We start from the raw sequence: 17,435 nt of genomic DNA, 5'->3' as shown, positions 1-17,435 counted from the left end.
TATCACTGTTTTGAATGTCATTGATGTTCAGAAACACTTTTTGTTAACAAAAAGCTGTCTTTATTGCGCAATAAAGTAAACATTATTACAACTATTAGAACCATAACTTACATGTCACACACATAAAAAAGGCACTCAAATGTATAAAACTAAAAAAAAGACACACAAGACCACAAACAAACAAAAAACTACAGCTATTCTGAAATTCCAGACCCCAGTCTGATGCCTGTTGGCCAGTAACCTTTCCCTTCATACCCCATTTCTTTCATTAGTGTCCTGTATCATAACCAACAACAATGTACAGGTGCATGAACAGGAATGAATTACACATTTACAATAATACAGTACCAATACAATAATGAATGGCTACAACATGAAGCAGAAACTTCTGCTCGTTTTCAGCCCAGAAAGTGGATCAGCTGCTGGGTTTCCTCCGGCGTCCCTGTGTGATACAGGACGTATAGCTGTAAAGCACATATCGATGTCTCCAAAGCAAGTAGTGTTATACACTGATATCAAACGAAATTCGCTGCTAATGGAGTTTAGTTAACACTGTAGACATGCATGGAGTCCATTCAAGGCAGAGAAATGCGGGACTGTTGTGCAAATAAGCAATGTAGCCAACGTTAACTTTAGCGTTAGCGTTAGCATAGCAAGCTAGCGATTTTTAAAAACGTTTCAATTACAATTATGGTGTATATGTACAGGACTGTGTAGAGCACAAAACAAGACCGTCGTAATTTTTAAATCAATTCTTTAAGCCGAAAATACTTACATTTATGAATCTCTCTGGTCGACCTGGCAGCCATGTTCCTTGTTGCGCAATGAATCTGGGTACCCCTTACTGTTCAAGTAAGCTTGCGTTCTTACTTGGCGTTAAGGGGTATATAGCCTTTCCCCTTAGCACTACCCCTCGACCAAAATGAGTATTGGGACAGCACTTACTCTCACGGGAGCGCGCAAAACTAAGGGGTAGGGGTAGGGGGAAGGGTTATGACAGAGAAATGAGATGCAGCCTTAATCTTGTGACTTATCTGGAAACACGTCTGGTAGTTTCTGTGCAACAACCATGAATCAGTGCTACAAAAAAATCTGTTTCTATTTCATTTTGTTCTGTCCCCATCAGGACATTAGTTCACTTAAATGTTTTTCTTCTCCCATTGCTGGCAGTAGTTTGTTCCACATGCGTGTGTGTTCCTTTAAGAACTGTAGGACCTTTGCACCATTGGACTTAGTCAGGAAGTTGAATGTGAGCAGGACAGCCTCACGTGTTATCATCTCTCCATACTATGCGCTTCAATCTTCGACGTTCCATGCATTTGGTAGCATTCTCGGTATGTGAAATAGATGCTGACATACTGTTCTAATATCTTTGTTAATTATTGTCAGAAAGTTTGATGTGCAATATGTATATTTTTGATGATGATTGATAGCTCATATTAGACTGACAGTATGCTTCATTAAGCTAGTTTGCGTTTTAAATCGGATTAATCGCATGCTGCCATTTATTAATTTATTTTCACTTCACTCAGCTTTGTGTCGTGCCTAACATGCTACTATTTTGCTGTACTTCCTCGTAACACATCCTGCTGCTGCAGGAATAGCAACGCGGATTTCAGTGCCTCATTCTGGTGCCACTGATATGCCTGCACTTCTCTCTGATGCTCTGAAAACGGACGTTACATGAAACAGAAACATCGCTGCACATGACGCTAGTTAACACTATACTCGACAGCAGCTAACGTTAGCCTACCGCTAGCTAGTAGCTGGATTAAACACGGTTATAATGCTGACAGCTAACGCTAAACGGTGTAAAGTGTGCCTGTATTTCACTGTAGAGGATTCCGACACAATCTGCAGCTGCTGTTCTCGGAAAAACAACAGTAGTACGTAAAATAATGAATAAGCTCTTGTTTAACATCCAAGCTCTTCTCCCTTTAATGTTACAGTAAAAAAAGTGCAGTTTTAGCAACTTATGAAATCAGATGTATCAAATAAATCCAACATAAGGCAAGTTGCAGAGTGTCTAATATAACAGTCTGTAATCGATTGGGTCACTCATGATGATGGTAAACCAAAAAAAATAAGACTGACAGCGTTTGATGATGCTTAATGTTAAGTCATAGGACTAACTACTGGTTGGGCTACTTCTGGGAACACATTCCGTGTGACTATGATGATAATCGCACATGTTTGGGAGTAAAGCTTCGATCGGGCCCAAAAAAATCAAGCCCGACCCTACCAGAGCCTGTGCACGTTGTGTCCAAGCCCGGCCCGACACATTAACTGGAATTATGAGCCTGAAACCGATTTAAACCCAATCATTTTTTAATACGTGGCCCGTTATAACTGACGTTATAAATGACTCGTGAGATATCTGAAACAATCTGGCCTGGTTGCGCAATTATTGAAGACAGTGCTACAGATGGGGGAGACACGATTTTAGCACAGTTTACCTCACACTCAAGTCAGTGCAGGACATATACCCAGAGCTACGGGAGAAGCTGGAGAGGCATAGCTTTCTCCCCACCCAATTAGGCTAATAAAGTAATGATTAAAAAAACAAATGCTTGATCAAGGGTCCGGCCAGGCCCGAGGATAGTGGCGGGACATATCGCCCCTACCTGGCCCGTGGGTCAAGTTTGGGCTCGGGCAGAGAATCTAAACTCTACTTGGGAGGGAAAGGGACAAAAAGGTGAGCAGAACTTACGGTGTTTTGCTGCTGTTATCCTAACTCAGGGATGCATTTTATAAAGTCTACAGAACACGTTGTTGTTGCATTAAGAGTAAAAATACTCCCACACTTTAGAAGACCGTGTGCAAGCCTTTTTCTCAACGTATTGTTGAACTTGCGAGAAATCCATCCTTGCGCTGTTGCTGGAGGCAGCCATGTTATTTTTAGATTTCTACACGTGACGCGTCGAAATTATTTGTGTCGGCGCATTTACGTAAATCGATTATGTTGACTACGTCGGACGTCAGACAGACATGTCAAACAGACACGCCTGTCAAACAGACATGTCAAACAGACACTCCCATCATACAGACAGACAAAGAGAGAGACAGACACACACACAGTGTAATTTATGATTTTCAAAATAAAGATCCAAGCTGGTAACTTCCTTCATAACAGGAAAGCCAATTTAAAATAAAAAAATTAAAGCCTCAACAGTATGTATGGCAGGGAATCCAGCACATCACCAATTACAGGACCAACCCCGGGGCTGCGGAGGGGGGTGCCTCACTGGCAGAGGAGCTGAACCACTTTTTCGCCCGCTTGGAAGTTAAGCCACCAGAGGCAGCCACACCACATCCAGCAGCCCACAGCGACACCATCCTCATGGTAGAGGAGCATGAGGTGAGGCGTACGCGGCGGGCAGTCAACCCGCGGAAGGCGGCCGGCCCTGATGGCATCTGCGGACGCACACTGAAGGACTGTGTGGACCAGCTGGTGGGGGTCTTTACTAAGATCTTCAACCAATCACTCTCCCAGTTCACTGTCCCAGAGCTACGGGAGAAGCTGGAGAGGCATAGCTTTCTCCCCACCCAATTAGGCTAATAAAGTAATGATTAAAAACCACAAATGCTTGATCAAGGGTCTAGCCCGGTGGCGGGACATATCGCCCCTACCCGGCCCGTGGGTCAAGTTTGGGCTCCATCATAGGCCCCCTGCCCAAAGAAACGAACATCACCACTCTCAACGACTGCCGGCCAGTAGCACTCACCCTTGTGGTGATGAAGTGCTTTGAGAAACTGGTCCGTAGCCACATCATGTCATTCTATCCTCCCACCTTTGATCCACACCAGTTTGCCTACAGGGCTAATAGATCTACTGAGGATGCCGTGGCCACAGCCCTCCATGCTGCACTGTCCCACCTGGAGCAGCAGGGGAGTTATGCCTGACTGCTCTTCATAGACTTTAGCTCTGCTTTTAACACCATCCTCCCCCACAGACTGGTGTCCAAACTGTCCGACATTGGAATACCACACTCCACCTGCCTCTGGATTAAGGACTTTCTGACAGACCGCACTCAGAGGGTAAGAGTTGGCCCCCATACATCCATGGCCCTCAGCCTCAGCACTGGCTCCCCACAGGGCTGTGTGCCGAGTCCCCTGCTCCATACCCTCTACACCCATGACTGCACCCCAGCTCACCACAGCAACACCTTCACCAAATTCACTGATGACATCACGAGGGGGGAGGAGTCCAACTACAGAGACAAGGTGGAGCGATTGGCGGGGTGGTGCAGAGTTAACAACTTGCTCCTCAACACATCAAAAACAAAGGAGCTAATCGTGGACTTCAGGAGGAAGAAAACTGATATCCAGCCACTGCTCATAGGCGGGACCTGTGTAGAGAGGGTCTCTGACTTCCGCTTCCTGGGAGTCAACATCATGGAGGACCTGACCTTGGGCGCCCACACCACTGAGCTAGTCATCTCCCAAAAACTGCTGGTGTCCTATCGCTGCTCAATTGAGAGCATCATGTCATACTGTCTCTGTGTGTGGTTTTCAAGCTGCACTGTGGCACAGAGGAAAAAGCTCCAGGGGGTCACAAAGGCAGCACTGGAACTTCACAGCTCCCGTTGCCTTAAAAAGGCCAAATCCATCCTACAGGACTCATCACACACTGTTCAAACTACTGCCGTCAGGCAGGAGATACAGGTCCATGAAATTGAGAACAAACTGCTTTTATCCAACAGCCATAAGTGCATTGAATAATTTTTAAATGCCTCGGCAGAAAAGGCAGTTGCACTGATCAGTCTCCCCGAGTTGGTCAAAAAAGTGCCTCGGAACACACCAAAGCGACGAGACATAATACGTCTCCATAACAGCAGGCGGCACTAATCTGTATTGTCGGCCAAAAATTTAAACCGGCAGCTGATTGGACGAATGCGTCACGTGGGTCCGGTTTCTCCGGAAATTCAAAGACAGACTGTCATGGCGGCTTGTTCAGAATGCAATCTCATATTTTACTAGAATAGTTAACCGAAACGTGTTTCTGAAAATATTTTAAGCAAGAAATAGGCCATGCAGTTGCTGAATCTGTCTTCATTTCAGATCAACAAAAGGTCAGTTTAAAAGATTTGTCAGATTTTGAGAGACTCTAGTCACGCTCATTCCTCTCCCCGTTTCCGGGTTAGCATTCTACCAATCAGATGGGTCATTTGAGTCCGAGTGCCAGCAGTGCCCGCCCCGCTGATGATACATGTCAAATCGGTCAAAATGAAGGCCGACGGACAACGGCACGGAACACACCAAACAGACTCGAGTCACTGACCTCGCCAGACTGTCCGACGGCTGATTGTGGGTCTGGACATTTACACTTTCATTGAAAGTACCTTTCAGTAAACTTCAGTTCATATATAAAATTAAAATCCATGCCTTAACTTATCCTATCCTTTTTGAACATGCTTGTGATTAATGCATTTCGTCTTGCAGCTTTTTCAATGCAATGTGGTTCAGCCCCCTCTCAGCTAGGACATGTCTGATAATAATACAAACTATTTCTTCTTTCAGCCTTTTCAGTCAATCCATTTGAGATTCCACTTTTGATAGTATTACAGTTTAGCTTTCAGCTTTTCTTGCAATGTATTTTAGGTAATGCAGTTCTGCTTCCAACTCTGACAGTTTTACATTTCAACTTCCAGGTTTTTGTGCAGTGCATTTTAGATTTGTTAAACAATTTGTTTCATATTTCTGCATTTTCATGAAGGTTTTTCACAGCTCTTTCTTCTCTACTTATTCCTTTCTTCAACTAGTGAATGAATGAAAATATCTATCTATCATATATATATATATATATAGATCTAGATAGATAGATAGATAGATAGAGAGAGAGAGAGAGAGAGCGATGCGATTAAGGGCCGATGCGATCAATTTATTAATCGCATGCCGGCATTTATTAATTTATTTTACACTCGGCTTTGCGTCGTGCCTAACAGGCTACTATTTTGACCCTTTGCAGCACCGTTACTTATCATCAAGCTGCCACTTCCTCGTAACACATCCTCCTACTGCAGGCATGATGGAGAAAGACAGCAGCAATGAAATCCTGAGTGGAGCTTTTTATTTTTCAAAACTCCCGGACGCCTCGTAGACAAGTCGAAAGTACATTGTGTAAAGCCGAATTAAAATATCACCGAAGCACGTCAAGGTTGAGCTACCACCTACGGAGCTAAGCATATAGTTCAGTTAACGTGACTACGTGTTAACTATAGAACTATTAAAATAAATTAATCGTTTGACAGCCCTAATATATATATATATATATATACACACACACATATACATATACACACACACAATTAGACTACACCCCTCGGTGGAGATCTCAACCCCCCCCAATGTTACGCCCTTGCATGTAACGTTATCTTACCTGTTTTACGCTCCAGTTCTTTTGGTGAGTGAAATATTATTTTATTTTACATTATACGTTAGCATTATTAGCATGTTAACTAGCTTATAAGCTTTGGAGCAAGACACTCGGCTAATGAGAGCCAAGTTAGCCACAGTTAGTAAAGTTAAACCGGCATGGACCGAAGTCAAAACGTAACTTAATAGACAAGTGCTAAAATGTAGCGTGATAATACTTTTGAACAAAAATAAACCCTCTCGGTCAAGATCTGGAGTCAAGTTAAGAAAAACTTGAAAAAAAGAAGGCCCTTCTGCCTTGACCCCACTGTTTAAAAACCATGTCTTTACACATTCAAGTTCAGACCTGGCATTTAGGGCCTGGCACAGTAATGCTGTCATCAGTGTCAAAGACCTATACAAAAATGGCATATTTGCGTTCTTCACGAAGTTCTCTTCCCTTTATGGTTTGCTAAAGACATTCCCCCACTTTCCAAACCGCCCCCCCGCAACCCTGACTGATTCCCTCCTGGCAGTAGACCCGAACCGAAAGAAATGCGTTTCTGTATTATACGATTCACGTACTTTGACAAAAGTTGCATGGGAGAGCAATCTGAACATGACTATTACGGACCAACAATGGGACCTTGCTCTGGCTATGGTTAATTCTTCCTCCATATATGCTCGTCATAGCCTAATCCAATGCAAGGTCCTTCATAAAGTCCACTACACAAACGCAAAATTGTCTAAAATATACTCCACTGGCCTGTAATAGGTGTAACCAGTCTCCTGCACGCCACACTCATATGTTCTGGTCTTGGCGTAAATTAACAACTTTTTGGATGAGCATTTTGACACCAGGAGCAGAGCCTATGATCACATTATCCCCTCAAACCCTTTATCAGCCATTTTTTGCATTTCCCCTGACGCTGATCTCCCTGTTGCACTGCGGAGGGCCCTGGCGTTTACATCTCTGCTAGCCCGGAGACTGACCTTGCTAAACTGGAGGCTCTCCCGCCCCCCTACACCTACGACCGTTGGATTAAAGAAGTGCTCGACAATTTGAAGCTTGAGAAGCTTAGATCTTCACTTAAAGGCTCTATCTCGACATTCCTAGAGACACGGAACCCTTTCCTAGAACTCGTTGATTCCCTCAGCTTATCTCCTGACATGGAGGACTGAGTTCCTTCTAGACTGCTCCACTCGACGTCAGCTGCCGTCCCCCTTTTACTTCCCTTTTTTTTTTCCTCTCTTCCTGTATTTCTTTTAATTTGTTTATGTACTTATTTATTTGTTAATTTTTTATTTTTATCTTTTGGATGTTGTATTTCCTTACTGGTGTGTATTTGTCTGTGTGCATGGGTCTGTGTCGTTTGTCACCGTCTGGTTTGGATCTGATCTGGGCTGGTTTGCGGGTGGGTAAGGGACTTGAGGGGAATTGACATACTGTCTCAATTATGCTTCGTTCAACATGGCCCACTGTATGTCATTTATTGTGAAATTCAAATAAAAATAATTTGAAAAAAAAATGTTGTGGTAAAGTTGGTCAAAATGGCAAGTCGCACCGAATTCATGGTGATTGGTTAAATTCGCGTGAATTGTTGCGATCGCGACATCGCGAATTCCTGGAGGGTTATGCTGTGTGGTGAAGGTATCACAGGTAGCTATGACCTCAACAAGGAGGGTAATAAATAAACATATTTTAACAAATATATACGTAAGCTAGTTAACATGCTAATAATGCTAACGTATAATAATAAAATAATATTTCACTCACCGAAAGAACTGGAGCGTCGACTTCTTGGAGGGTCTGTTAGCACAATTAAACATGCATCAAGCCACAATATGTGTCAAATATCTTCAGAAAAATGCTCTCAAACCTTTTTTTTGCTTGGGTTATAAATAAGCAAAAATAACTCCATATTTTTTCACATAGAATCTGGCTGGTTAAAGTTAACTTGGAGTAGCGGTGCTAGTGTGCTAGTGAATGGCAACATTGTCACTTTAGTGTACTGAATCACTTCAGTAAGTTCACTAAAACGATTCATACAAAAGATTTGTTCACTGTATCGTTCAGTGCTTGACCAGAGCGCCGACTGCACATAGCCCCACTCACTGAAATGAACCACGCCTGAATCGCTTTTTAACCAGTCTATGGTCTTAAAGTTTAGTTCAGCTCGCTAGTGAACTTAGAACAGAGATGGTCATTCATCAACAGTCAACCACTCCCTCCCAGTCATACCTGGCAGCAAGCAGCCTCAGGCCCAGCTCCAGACTCTCTCCATGCAGCTCCTCCAGGGACACTTTGCGGCTCATGGGTCTGACAGGCAGCAGACTGCCTTCCTCCAGAGCAGCCGGGAACTCCTCCACAAACCTCCTCAGGAAGCACCTGGCCTCTTCCTCCTCCATCTTGCTGATTCTGGCCGCAGTAAGCTCTCAGGTTAACAGCGGGTCAGGGCTCACAGGTCTCAAGTGGAGACTTAAAGGGCAGAGAAAGCAGGTTAAAATGTTATTACATTAATATTATATTGTTTTAACCTAAAGTCACCTTTAGTCATAGCAGCACACAAGGAAATTCAATTAAAAGTCACCTACTGATGGATCTTAATCTCACACACACACACACACACACACACACACACACACACACACACACAGCCTATATGGCTATAGTCTTTATAGGCTATTTTAGTGTCATACACAACAAATGTTTGTATGAAAGAACTATACACATATAAAGGCTACAGTAGGCCTATATTATATACACACAAACACACTATTATTAATGTGTGGATCGGCTCTTTATCCGAATCCGCCTGTAAGCTTAAAATCTTCCACCTTCCACCCACTAATTATTTTCTCCGATTTAGAGACTCGCATAGACATTTCACTGACCCTTTATCCCTGTAGGCTCCGTTGCTTTTTAATGATGTATTGTATTAATGTATGAGTGTTTTCTATAACAATTTACTTTAATGATTAGAGAGGCTGCTTGTAAATGGTTCCATACACACAGTAATGTCACTACAGATCCTTGGACATTTAAACAGCAAAACTAACTGTAGAGGAACAGAGGAAACAGAACTAGACATTTTACTTCTGAGATAGCCTAATCCTAATGAAATTGCTGCTGTTTCTTCACTTACAAATGAAGCTGTCTGTCCGACAGCAGCTCTGCTATGTTCACATTTTAGAGAATGTTAATATTTTCCTCGTCAATTGTTTATTATTTCACCCACTCGCTATTAATCAGAATGTTAATCTGTATGATCCGACTGGCTCGATCCGTAATGCTGGATTAACCACGGGACTGCGGATATAATTCTAATATCTCTCTCCCCCCTTTTTCCTCTCTCTCTCCTCCTCTTGCTCTGGCACGCCTCTTTGTTTACATGCGGGTGAAAAGACTTCCGCAGAGGATACATCAGTGTATCCTCGATTATAACTCCTCCTCGATGCTCGATCCTTGCTCCTCGATGTGCATTTTAGGAAATGGGACGTCCTTCAACATGGCGCCCTGAGAATGATTTCCGGGTCACAATCGAGAATCAAGGAGGTACAAATTTGGGAAAGGAGAAAGGCCCACAGTATCATTGAAGCACCTTGTGCATGTTCTGTCCCGTTCTGTTGTTTTTGTAAATTGATACAAGACAGTCTCCAGTTCTGGTCGGCAGAGTCGGATTGGTAACCCTTGTTAGTTTTGTAGTACTTAGTTTAGTCACAACTTGTTTTATTCAAGTGTTGTCTCGGTCTCAGACAAAAAGGAGTGGATTTTATTTTAACACCACAACTCTGGGGATATCACTTAATTGCCTGTGCATTCACTGATCTATTGCATTTTTTACATGCTCTTAGCTCTGACATTTGCCACACGCCACGGTACCACTCCCTCACTTTGGTGAGAGAGGAAGAGATGTGACAGCAGAGAGCAGAGACCACTTCTATAAAAAAAAAAATACATAAAGGCTGCTTTGCCTGGCTATATGCAAACAGCACGTTACTTTAATTTTGAGTTTAAATATACAGTACAGGTGCTTATCAAATATATAACAATTTACCTCGTCAATACAAATAGTGCTCATGTGTTTTGAGTGTTGACAAATATGCAGTAAAAATGTTTTTGTAAAACACTAATTTTAATGTAAAAAATGTTATGTAGTGTGAAATCTGATGTTTTTAGAAAATATTAGGGACCACTAATCTTTCACGGTTTAAAAAAAAACATTTCCCCTATTTTTCCCCATGATTTGGGGGAGACTTTGACTATTTCAATAAATGCGAGTCAGACTTTGCCATTATCCTTTCAAAACTGTTGAAAATTATACCAATTTTAGTGTTGACTTTTATCTTCCCTAAAGAAATACTCAACTGTTTTCTTAAGGATATTTTAAACATAAACACACATTCACAATAAAAGACATTGTATCACACTAAAAGGACAGAAATGGTATATTGCACTTTTAGTGTCTTTTAATGTCACAGAAGAAATAACATTTAATTTTGATAAACAACAACAACATTAACCATGTTTTAAAAAAACAAAAAACATTTTCATCAACAAAATGAACTTTGACTCCTTTGTCTCCTACTGTCAATAGTAATGCAGTCAGTTTTATTTATTAAAAAAGTATTACTTTACTGCTGTTTATGTAACATTTCATTGTAACAGGAGTTTAATTAAATCGTATTTAATTATTTTAAAATGCTTCTTAAAGAGACCTTGTCCTCTTGTGTGACATCTTAGTCCTCCGGTGTGACAGTTACAGGTGTCACACCGGTGGACATTTCTGTCACACCAAAGGATGTTTCAGCCTTTTGTGTCAGTTAATGACCTAATAATACCTAGCTAACCTGTCATTGGCAGTTAGCAGGACACATTTGTTAAATTTTTCATAATGATGCACTTTAACATAGAGTTTTTAATTAAACATGTAATTTAGGGCTGTCACATCAAAGGACAAAAAAACGTAACACTTTTAGTAGTGGTTCACATAAGGGTAATATAATATTTAGGGTTGGGCGATGTCCTCCTAAATTGGCAGTTGACAATGGGGCTAACTGTTAACATATTAACGATCAGACATACATTTAAATGCCCTCTGTAAATAGACAGTATTACATGGCTATGCTGCCGCCTGCTGGTAGGAGCAGTAAATTACAACTTGACCTACTTTCACTTAACTATGTAATAACAGCACAGTGGAACATTTGCCTTTAACAGAGTGACAGTAATAACCTAATACACCATCATTACTGAGATTAAACTACATTCTCCGTTATATTTGCACTGAATATCGCATTCAATAAACAGAAACATAACTTTTGCAGCGCACATGAACAGATGCGCAACATTAGCTCACACATAAAATGGCACCCTCATGACGCAAGTGTCTTTTCTAGTTTACGACCGACGCAGTTGTCAATTTCCCGTCCAGCGCCCGCAACTAGGATTAGTGTGTGTCTGACAGGGTGGGGGGTGTGGCATCACGATGGTTGCTCACGATATCATCGTCCATCGTGATGGCTGGCCGACGGACGATGATATCGTTCATCGGCACAACCCTAGTAATATTTGAACAACTCTGAGACATAAACTTAACATGTGCACATCATGGGCATCACAGAGGCCTTCAGTTACATGACCTTTAATGTGTTATTATGGATCCCACAAGGATCGTGAGTTTGCAGTGTGTTTAGCTATTGTTGCCATAATTCTAAGCCAATAAAGTGGGTTCAGTTGGGTGGAGAGGACGGCAAGGTACTGTTATTTTTTAGCAGTTCCTACCTTAATTCTAAACTGAGGAAGTGTGACTATCCGTCGGGTGGAGAGGATGACGAGGTTTGTGTGTTTTTAGCGGTTCCTACCGTAACTCTAAGTCTAGGAAGTGTGTCTGTCCATCGGGTGGAGAGGACAGCTCTCACCGTTGGGAACAAAGCTCCGCACGGGCTTTTATGACTGTCAATATTGCCGGCATCAAACATTATCTACTCCGCTGTGCTGTGAAATAACGTTAATGTCTGCTATGCAAGACAAGACTAGCAACATTGTTGCGGCTGCTGTGGTCGCCACCTGGCAACCTCCGTGCACTTCGAGCCTGGGGAGGAGGGGGCGGAGGAGATGACTCTCTCCAGTATTTTGAATTTGTACTGCAGTAACTATTTTAAACACTAGCTTTCAGTATTACATATTGCACCTTTAGTATGAACCTCAACACAGTTGTTGCCCATTGTCCACTGAGGCTCTGTGACGATTTTGGGGTCAATCGGCCAATAGGTGGTGCTGTTTCAATTTAAAAAATTAATTAGCTAAATAGTGATATATTTAAAAACCTACTTTTTCAACCTCTTCCTACCGTAAGTCCAACCTGCATTGAAATTTGCATGTAGTATCTGTGGATCCTCCTGATAAAAAAAAGTTATCAAAATTATTAAGTTACAGACAAAAAACTTCCTGTAGGTTGTACTCAAAACAGGAAGTGTTGTGTACCATGTGAAAAATTACCCAGATTAACACGAAACTCAAAAGGAGTAGTTCCCCATTGTCCACTGAGGCTATGTGCAAAATATGGAATAGATCAGCCACTAGGTTGCACATTTTATTTTTATTTTGAGGAGGCGCTAGGTGGCCTTTTTGTTGCAAAATTATGAAATATCCTACAATTATATTTCCAAACTACTCTTCTCTCAACCTGCAACATGCATCCTGCATATGGGCAAGCAGCTCCATCTTGCATCACCACTAAGGCCTGCCGGGGGCGACTTGCACTGGGGGGCTTGGACCCCCTTCATAACCACTTGCCGTTCTAGTTTTAGGTTGTTGTTGTTGTTGGTATTAGGAGTAAGGTTTTTTTTCCTCTTCTAATATTTTGTTCTGCTGTAATTGTACAGTTTTATGTCTTTTGGTTGGTTGCTTTAAAGTTGGAGATCTTAGAAATGTATTTACTCCACTGCACTCGTATTTATCACTCTTAAAAAGGGCATCTGCTAAATGTCAAGTCTATTGTCATCTGAAAGAACTAGTTCATCACCGTTACCTAACTGTTCAGTTCCCCCAGTTGCATTTCAATTGGCTGTTCACTCCATAATACATCCATGGTTCACTCAGTCAGTTCATGGTTGCTTTGACTGACTGAAAGCACCCAGCATGCACCCCTGACTTTTTGATGTATTTGTGCCCATGAGATAGATGAAAAATACAGATAAAAAGCCAGCGAGCAGCCATCACCTTTTTAACTAGAAGTGGTTACTTTAGTCATAGATTGAGCGGTATGTTTACGTTTGAAGTGTTAATAGCACGGAAACTAAATTTCTTCAAAAATCCATTGTGCCACAATATATTTAAACATCAGAGGAACAGACATGTGTCAAAGCTGTCGAGACTGTAGGCATAACGTAATATCTAACGTCAAATGCTTAGCTACAACCTACTCAACTTTACTTTACAAATGTTATTTTGTACTTTGCTTTGCCAAACACGTAAAAAAAAAAAATCGATCTTTCAGTCGGCGGTGTTGGCGACAGCGTTCTCATATGGTGGACACATTAACTTTACACTGACATGCATACAATCAGCCACATTTTAGGGTAGAGTTAGGGTAATACTGGCTTGATTAGTTCAGAAATTATAATTTCGAGCTCGACGAGCAGGGTGCGGTTTCTTCATTTTACCCGGAGCTAGCGAGCTAAACTGGAGCAATTCGTTGGCATTAGCCTATAAAATCAAACTAGCAGCCGAGGGAAACACGCCCTTTGGCGAGACAAAGAGTAAACGAGATTCATTGATAAAGCACACACAAACCTGCGCTGGTAGACCTGATGGTTCAAAGAGTAGAACTTAGTCACATAGGTAGGCTACATCCAAAAGTCTCTTCATTACGTGGATACGTTTCTCTAACTTGCTTCCTTTCATGCAAGGAGAGAGGAAACGAGTGTTGTTTTTAGAGGGATGAGACTTTCTTTTATTTAATTTTGTATGTATCTTTATGCATTGTCAATAGATACTGTTGTTGAGGAATGCAAACTCAATATTCCTACGAGAAATTGTAATGTACTGAATTGTTTTAATAATAAAAAAAAAGTAATTTCCTTTGAAGCGTAACGTGAAGTGACGCCGTGAGCGCAGCGACGTCCGTTTGGTTTGTGATGACAGTAGCGCCTGTAGCCGCTGACGCCACGCCCCTTGTTTTATTCGCCTTCAAAATAAAAGCTAATTTTCTATAGTTCTTTGCAAAAATTGTTTTTCTAATTCTGTACAAAATAAATTATATATTTTTTTTTTGGAAGGGGTGGTATTATTTATTTTATTATCTCTGAACACGATATTAAATTATTTTCACCTATTTGTTACATACAATTACATAAAAAGAATAGTAATTTTCCTAGCCTTCAAAATGAAAGTCCATTTATCTATATTTATTATTTAACAGCTCACTGTGAACATTCAAACAAGCCACAATAAGGATGTAATTGATGAAACTGAATTGCCACTGATTGCTTCACACCCATACTGTGAGTACATAGTACATAGAAACAACTTTGTCTTGATCTTACCTCTTATCATACTGTGTCCCCTGTTGATACATTTTTTGGGCTTTATCCAGGGGAACGCAGTTAATGGCAGCCAGGGAATAAACGGTAGCCTGTGAAACCCTATTTTCACCTAGCCAACTTAATATGCAGCCTTTAGAAATAAGTCTCATGTCTATTTTTTACCAGTGCATTCTAGTTTTTGTGAAATATGGGTCATCTGTTTGCTTTGATAAATGTCAAAATCATGTAATGTTATTTCATTGTTTATAGTTACTACCTATCCTAATTTATAATGCAATTGTGCTGTTCCTTGAGTAACATTTCTCTTATACTAGAACATTTTCCTCATGAGAATGTAGACAGATTTTACCGTATACTAACAATGTTGTCAATTAAGTTTTACTAGGTCCAGTGAAGAGATCAGAGACTCAAGTGGCTTCTACATCATATTTAGTGAACAGTTATAGACAATCACAGCAAAGCATCACAACTGGAAAAATCTGACTCCATGCAGCCTTTAAAAAAACACATTCATATTTCAATAAACAATAGAATTAGGGCTCTTCACTGCTGGCTGCTCAAAAAAAATCAAATATTTTAAAGTTTATTTTGTCAACTGTTTAATTTAACCTTCTATCATTTATATAAATGGAAAAACAGTGGCTACTGTATAAAAACAATATTAGCTAAATGACTTGTCAATTAGTCACTCTACTTGCATTTTTTCATAATTGGAAATATAATCCTAAATTGCAGCCCTTAAGAATATTTCTAGGCAATCACAGACAGTGGACATGCACTAAATTTAACTTATTTCACACAAGAACTTTGGTTAAAAGATTAATAATACTTCATATACACAAAGATGTCCTCTTTAGAGCTACATGTAATTTAATTAGTCATTGTCTACTTTTGTTATGGAAATGGTGAATAACTGAGTCTGCAAACTGTCAGTATTGAAATTTGTCAGAAGCTAAACACAAGCACCCATAGCCTAAAGTGAAGTAATAACATTTCTTAGGCTACATAGTCTCGGAAGCATAATTTGTGATCTGATTTGGGATGTGAGCTGATATTGCAGTTCCCTTGGCAGAGGTTTCAATGGTGCCATTCAAAGAAGCAAATAGCCCAATTTTAATACTCATCCAAGATTAAAATGCATTTAGCCCTAACCGGTATTTTCCACTTTCCATTTTTGGTATTGTCTGCACTGCGTTCCGGAGGCGCGTGGGCCCCCCGATCAAATGCGGCCATTCAAGTTAATGTTTGATAGTCCACCAGCCGTCCCAGAAGTGTGCGTAAAGCGGCTCTACGCTCCGCTACGTGCCAGGTCTATTTTCACGCGAGCCGCAGGCCGTTCGGACAGCCAGGCAGGCAGTGAAACAGCGAGAGCACCCAGTTGCTTGGAGTGGAAGGTAGATACTAGCTTAATAAACATGTGATTGTTCTGTAAAGTACTTGTAGAGGCAATAAAATCTGCAAGTCGACAGGCAAGACGCTCCGCTTCTGAAGCGTGAATCACGGTACAGATCCATTTGACCGTGCAACGCTTCTGTCGCGCCGCGCTCCACTATATTCCTATGGGTGACATCAAGCGACTTCAACGTGCACGCAAAGCATTCCGGGAAGGCGGCGCTGCATTTGAAAAAAGGCAGCACTGCATTTGAAATAATGCTGCATGTCCAAAAGCTGGCCGATGCCCATCTTTATGCAAATTAATCTGTTGAACGCGACTCTCCAGTAGAAGTAGACGAAAATCTTTTAAACTGACCTTTGTCGATCTGAAATAAAGACAGATTCAGCAACTTTATGACCTATTTCTTGCTTAAAATGTTTTCAGAAACACGTTTCGGTGAATTATTTTCGTAAAATACTAGATCGTATTCTCAACGAGCCGCCATGACACTCTGTTGAAATTCTCGAGAAGCCAAACCCACGTCAGGCGTTCGTCCAATCAGCTGCCGGTCAAGGGTGTGGAGCATCAACCATGGATGTATGACGTCGCGACACCACGCTTCAGTCGTGTCGGACAAATGGATCTGTACCATTATACTGGCCGTTCCCAACCTGGCGCGCGCCATCGTGACGTCAAAATGACGTAAATCTTGCCCGCGCGCCCGGATTTGTAGCACGCGAGCCGAGGTCGCGCACCACTCTTTGCTGAGATAGTCAGTCGTTCCTCACTTTACCAGTTCACAATAGCAGCACAGAGAGGATGACAAAGGTGAGGATCATAGATGCCACAGTTTAATGTAAACCAGTACAACAGTAGGCATAGTTGTAATGTATGCTTAGACTCTACATCAAGGAGATAGTATAGGAAGGATAGGGTTAGGCAACTATTGAACAGTTAGAGATTATAGTCTAGAGATTTCACATTCATCTTTGAGACAATTGTTTTTGGTGATACTGTTCTGTATTTTGTCTAGTTTATAATGTAATACAATGAAATAAGAATCAACAGTTTGCAAGAAAAACAGCAGCTACACTAACATAACTAAACCAAAACTGAACATTTTAATAATCATAAAGGTCGTAATTTGAGCCGAGCA

The 17,435-nt window shown here is 41.3% G+C and overlaps 1 protein-coding gene across 5 annotated transcripts in view; it reads right to left on the bottom strand.

The window, feature by feature from the left end:
• The window catches only part of ppm1f (protein phosphatase, Mg2+/Mn2+ dependent, 1F), an 81,466-nt gene extending 66,983 nt beyond the window's left edge, over nt 1-14,483 (bottom strand). Inside the window, exons 1-4 of one of the 5 annotated variants that reach the window (XM_078250341.1) lie at nt 14,153-14,479; nt 12,689-12,756; nt 8,597-8,833; nt 8,132-8,164 (exon numbers count right to left, since the gene is read on the bottom strand). In XM_078250341.1, coding sequence (XP_078106467.1) covers nt 8,132-8,164; nt 8,597-8,763 — 200 coding nt within the window. In that variant the 5' untranslated portion in view covers nt 8,764-8,833; nt 12,689-12,756; nt 14,153-14,479. Of the gene's footprint in view, nt 1-8,131; nt 8,165-8,596; nt 8,834-12,688; nt 12,757-14,152 lie in introns of all 5 variants that reach the window. The other 4 variants (XM_078250342.1, XM_078250344.1, XM_078250340.1 and 1 more) reach the window with 4 other exon arrangements.
• Nucleotides 14,484-17,435: the final 2,952 nt, after the last annotated feature.

Source organism: Sander vitreus, chromosome 5 (genome assembly GCF_031162955.1).
Source record: "Sander vitreus isolate 19-12246 chromosome 5, sanVit1, whole genome shotgun sequence".
NCBI lineage: Eukaryota > Metazoa > Chordata > Actinopteri > Perciformes > Percidae > Sander > Sander vitreus.
This window is presented reverse-complemented; position numbering and strand designations above follow the sequence as displayed.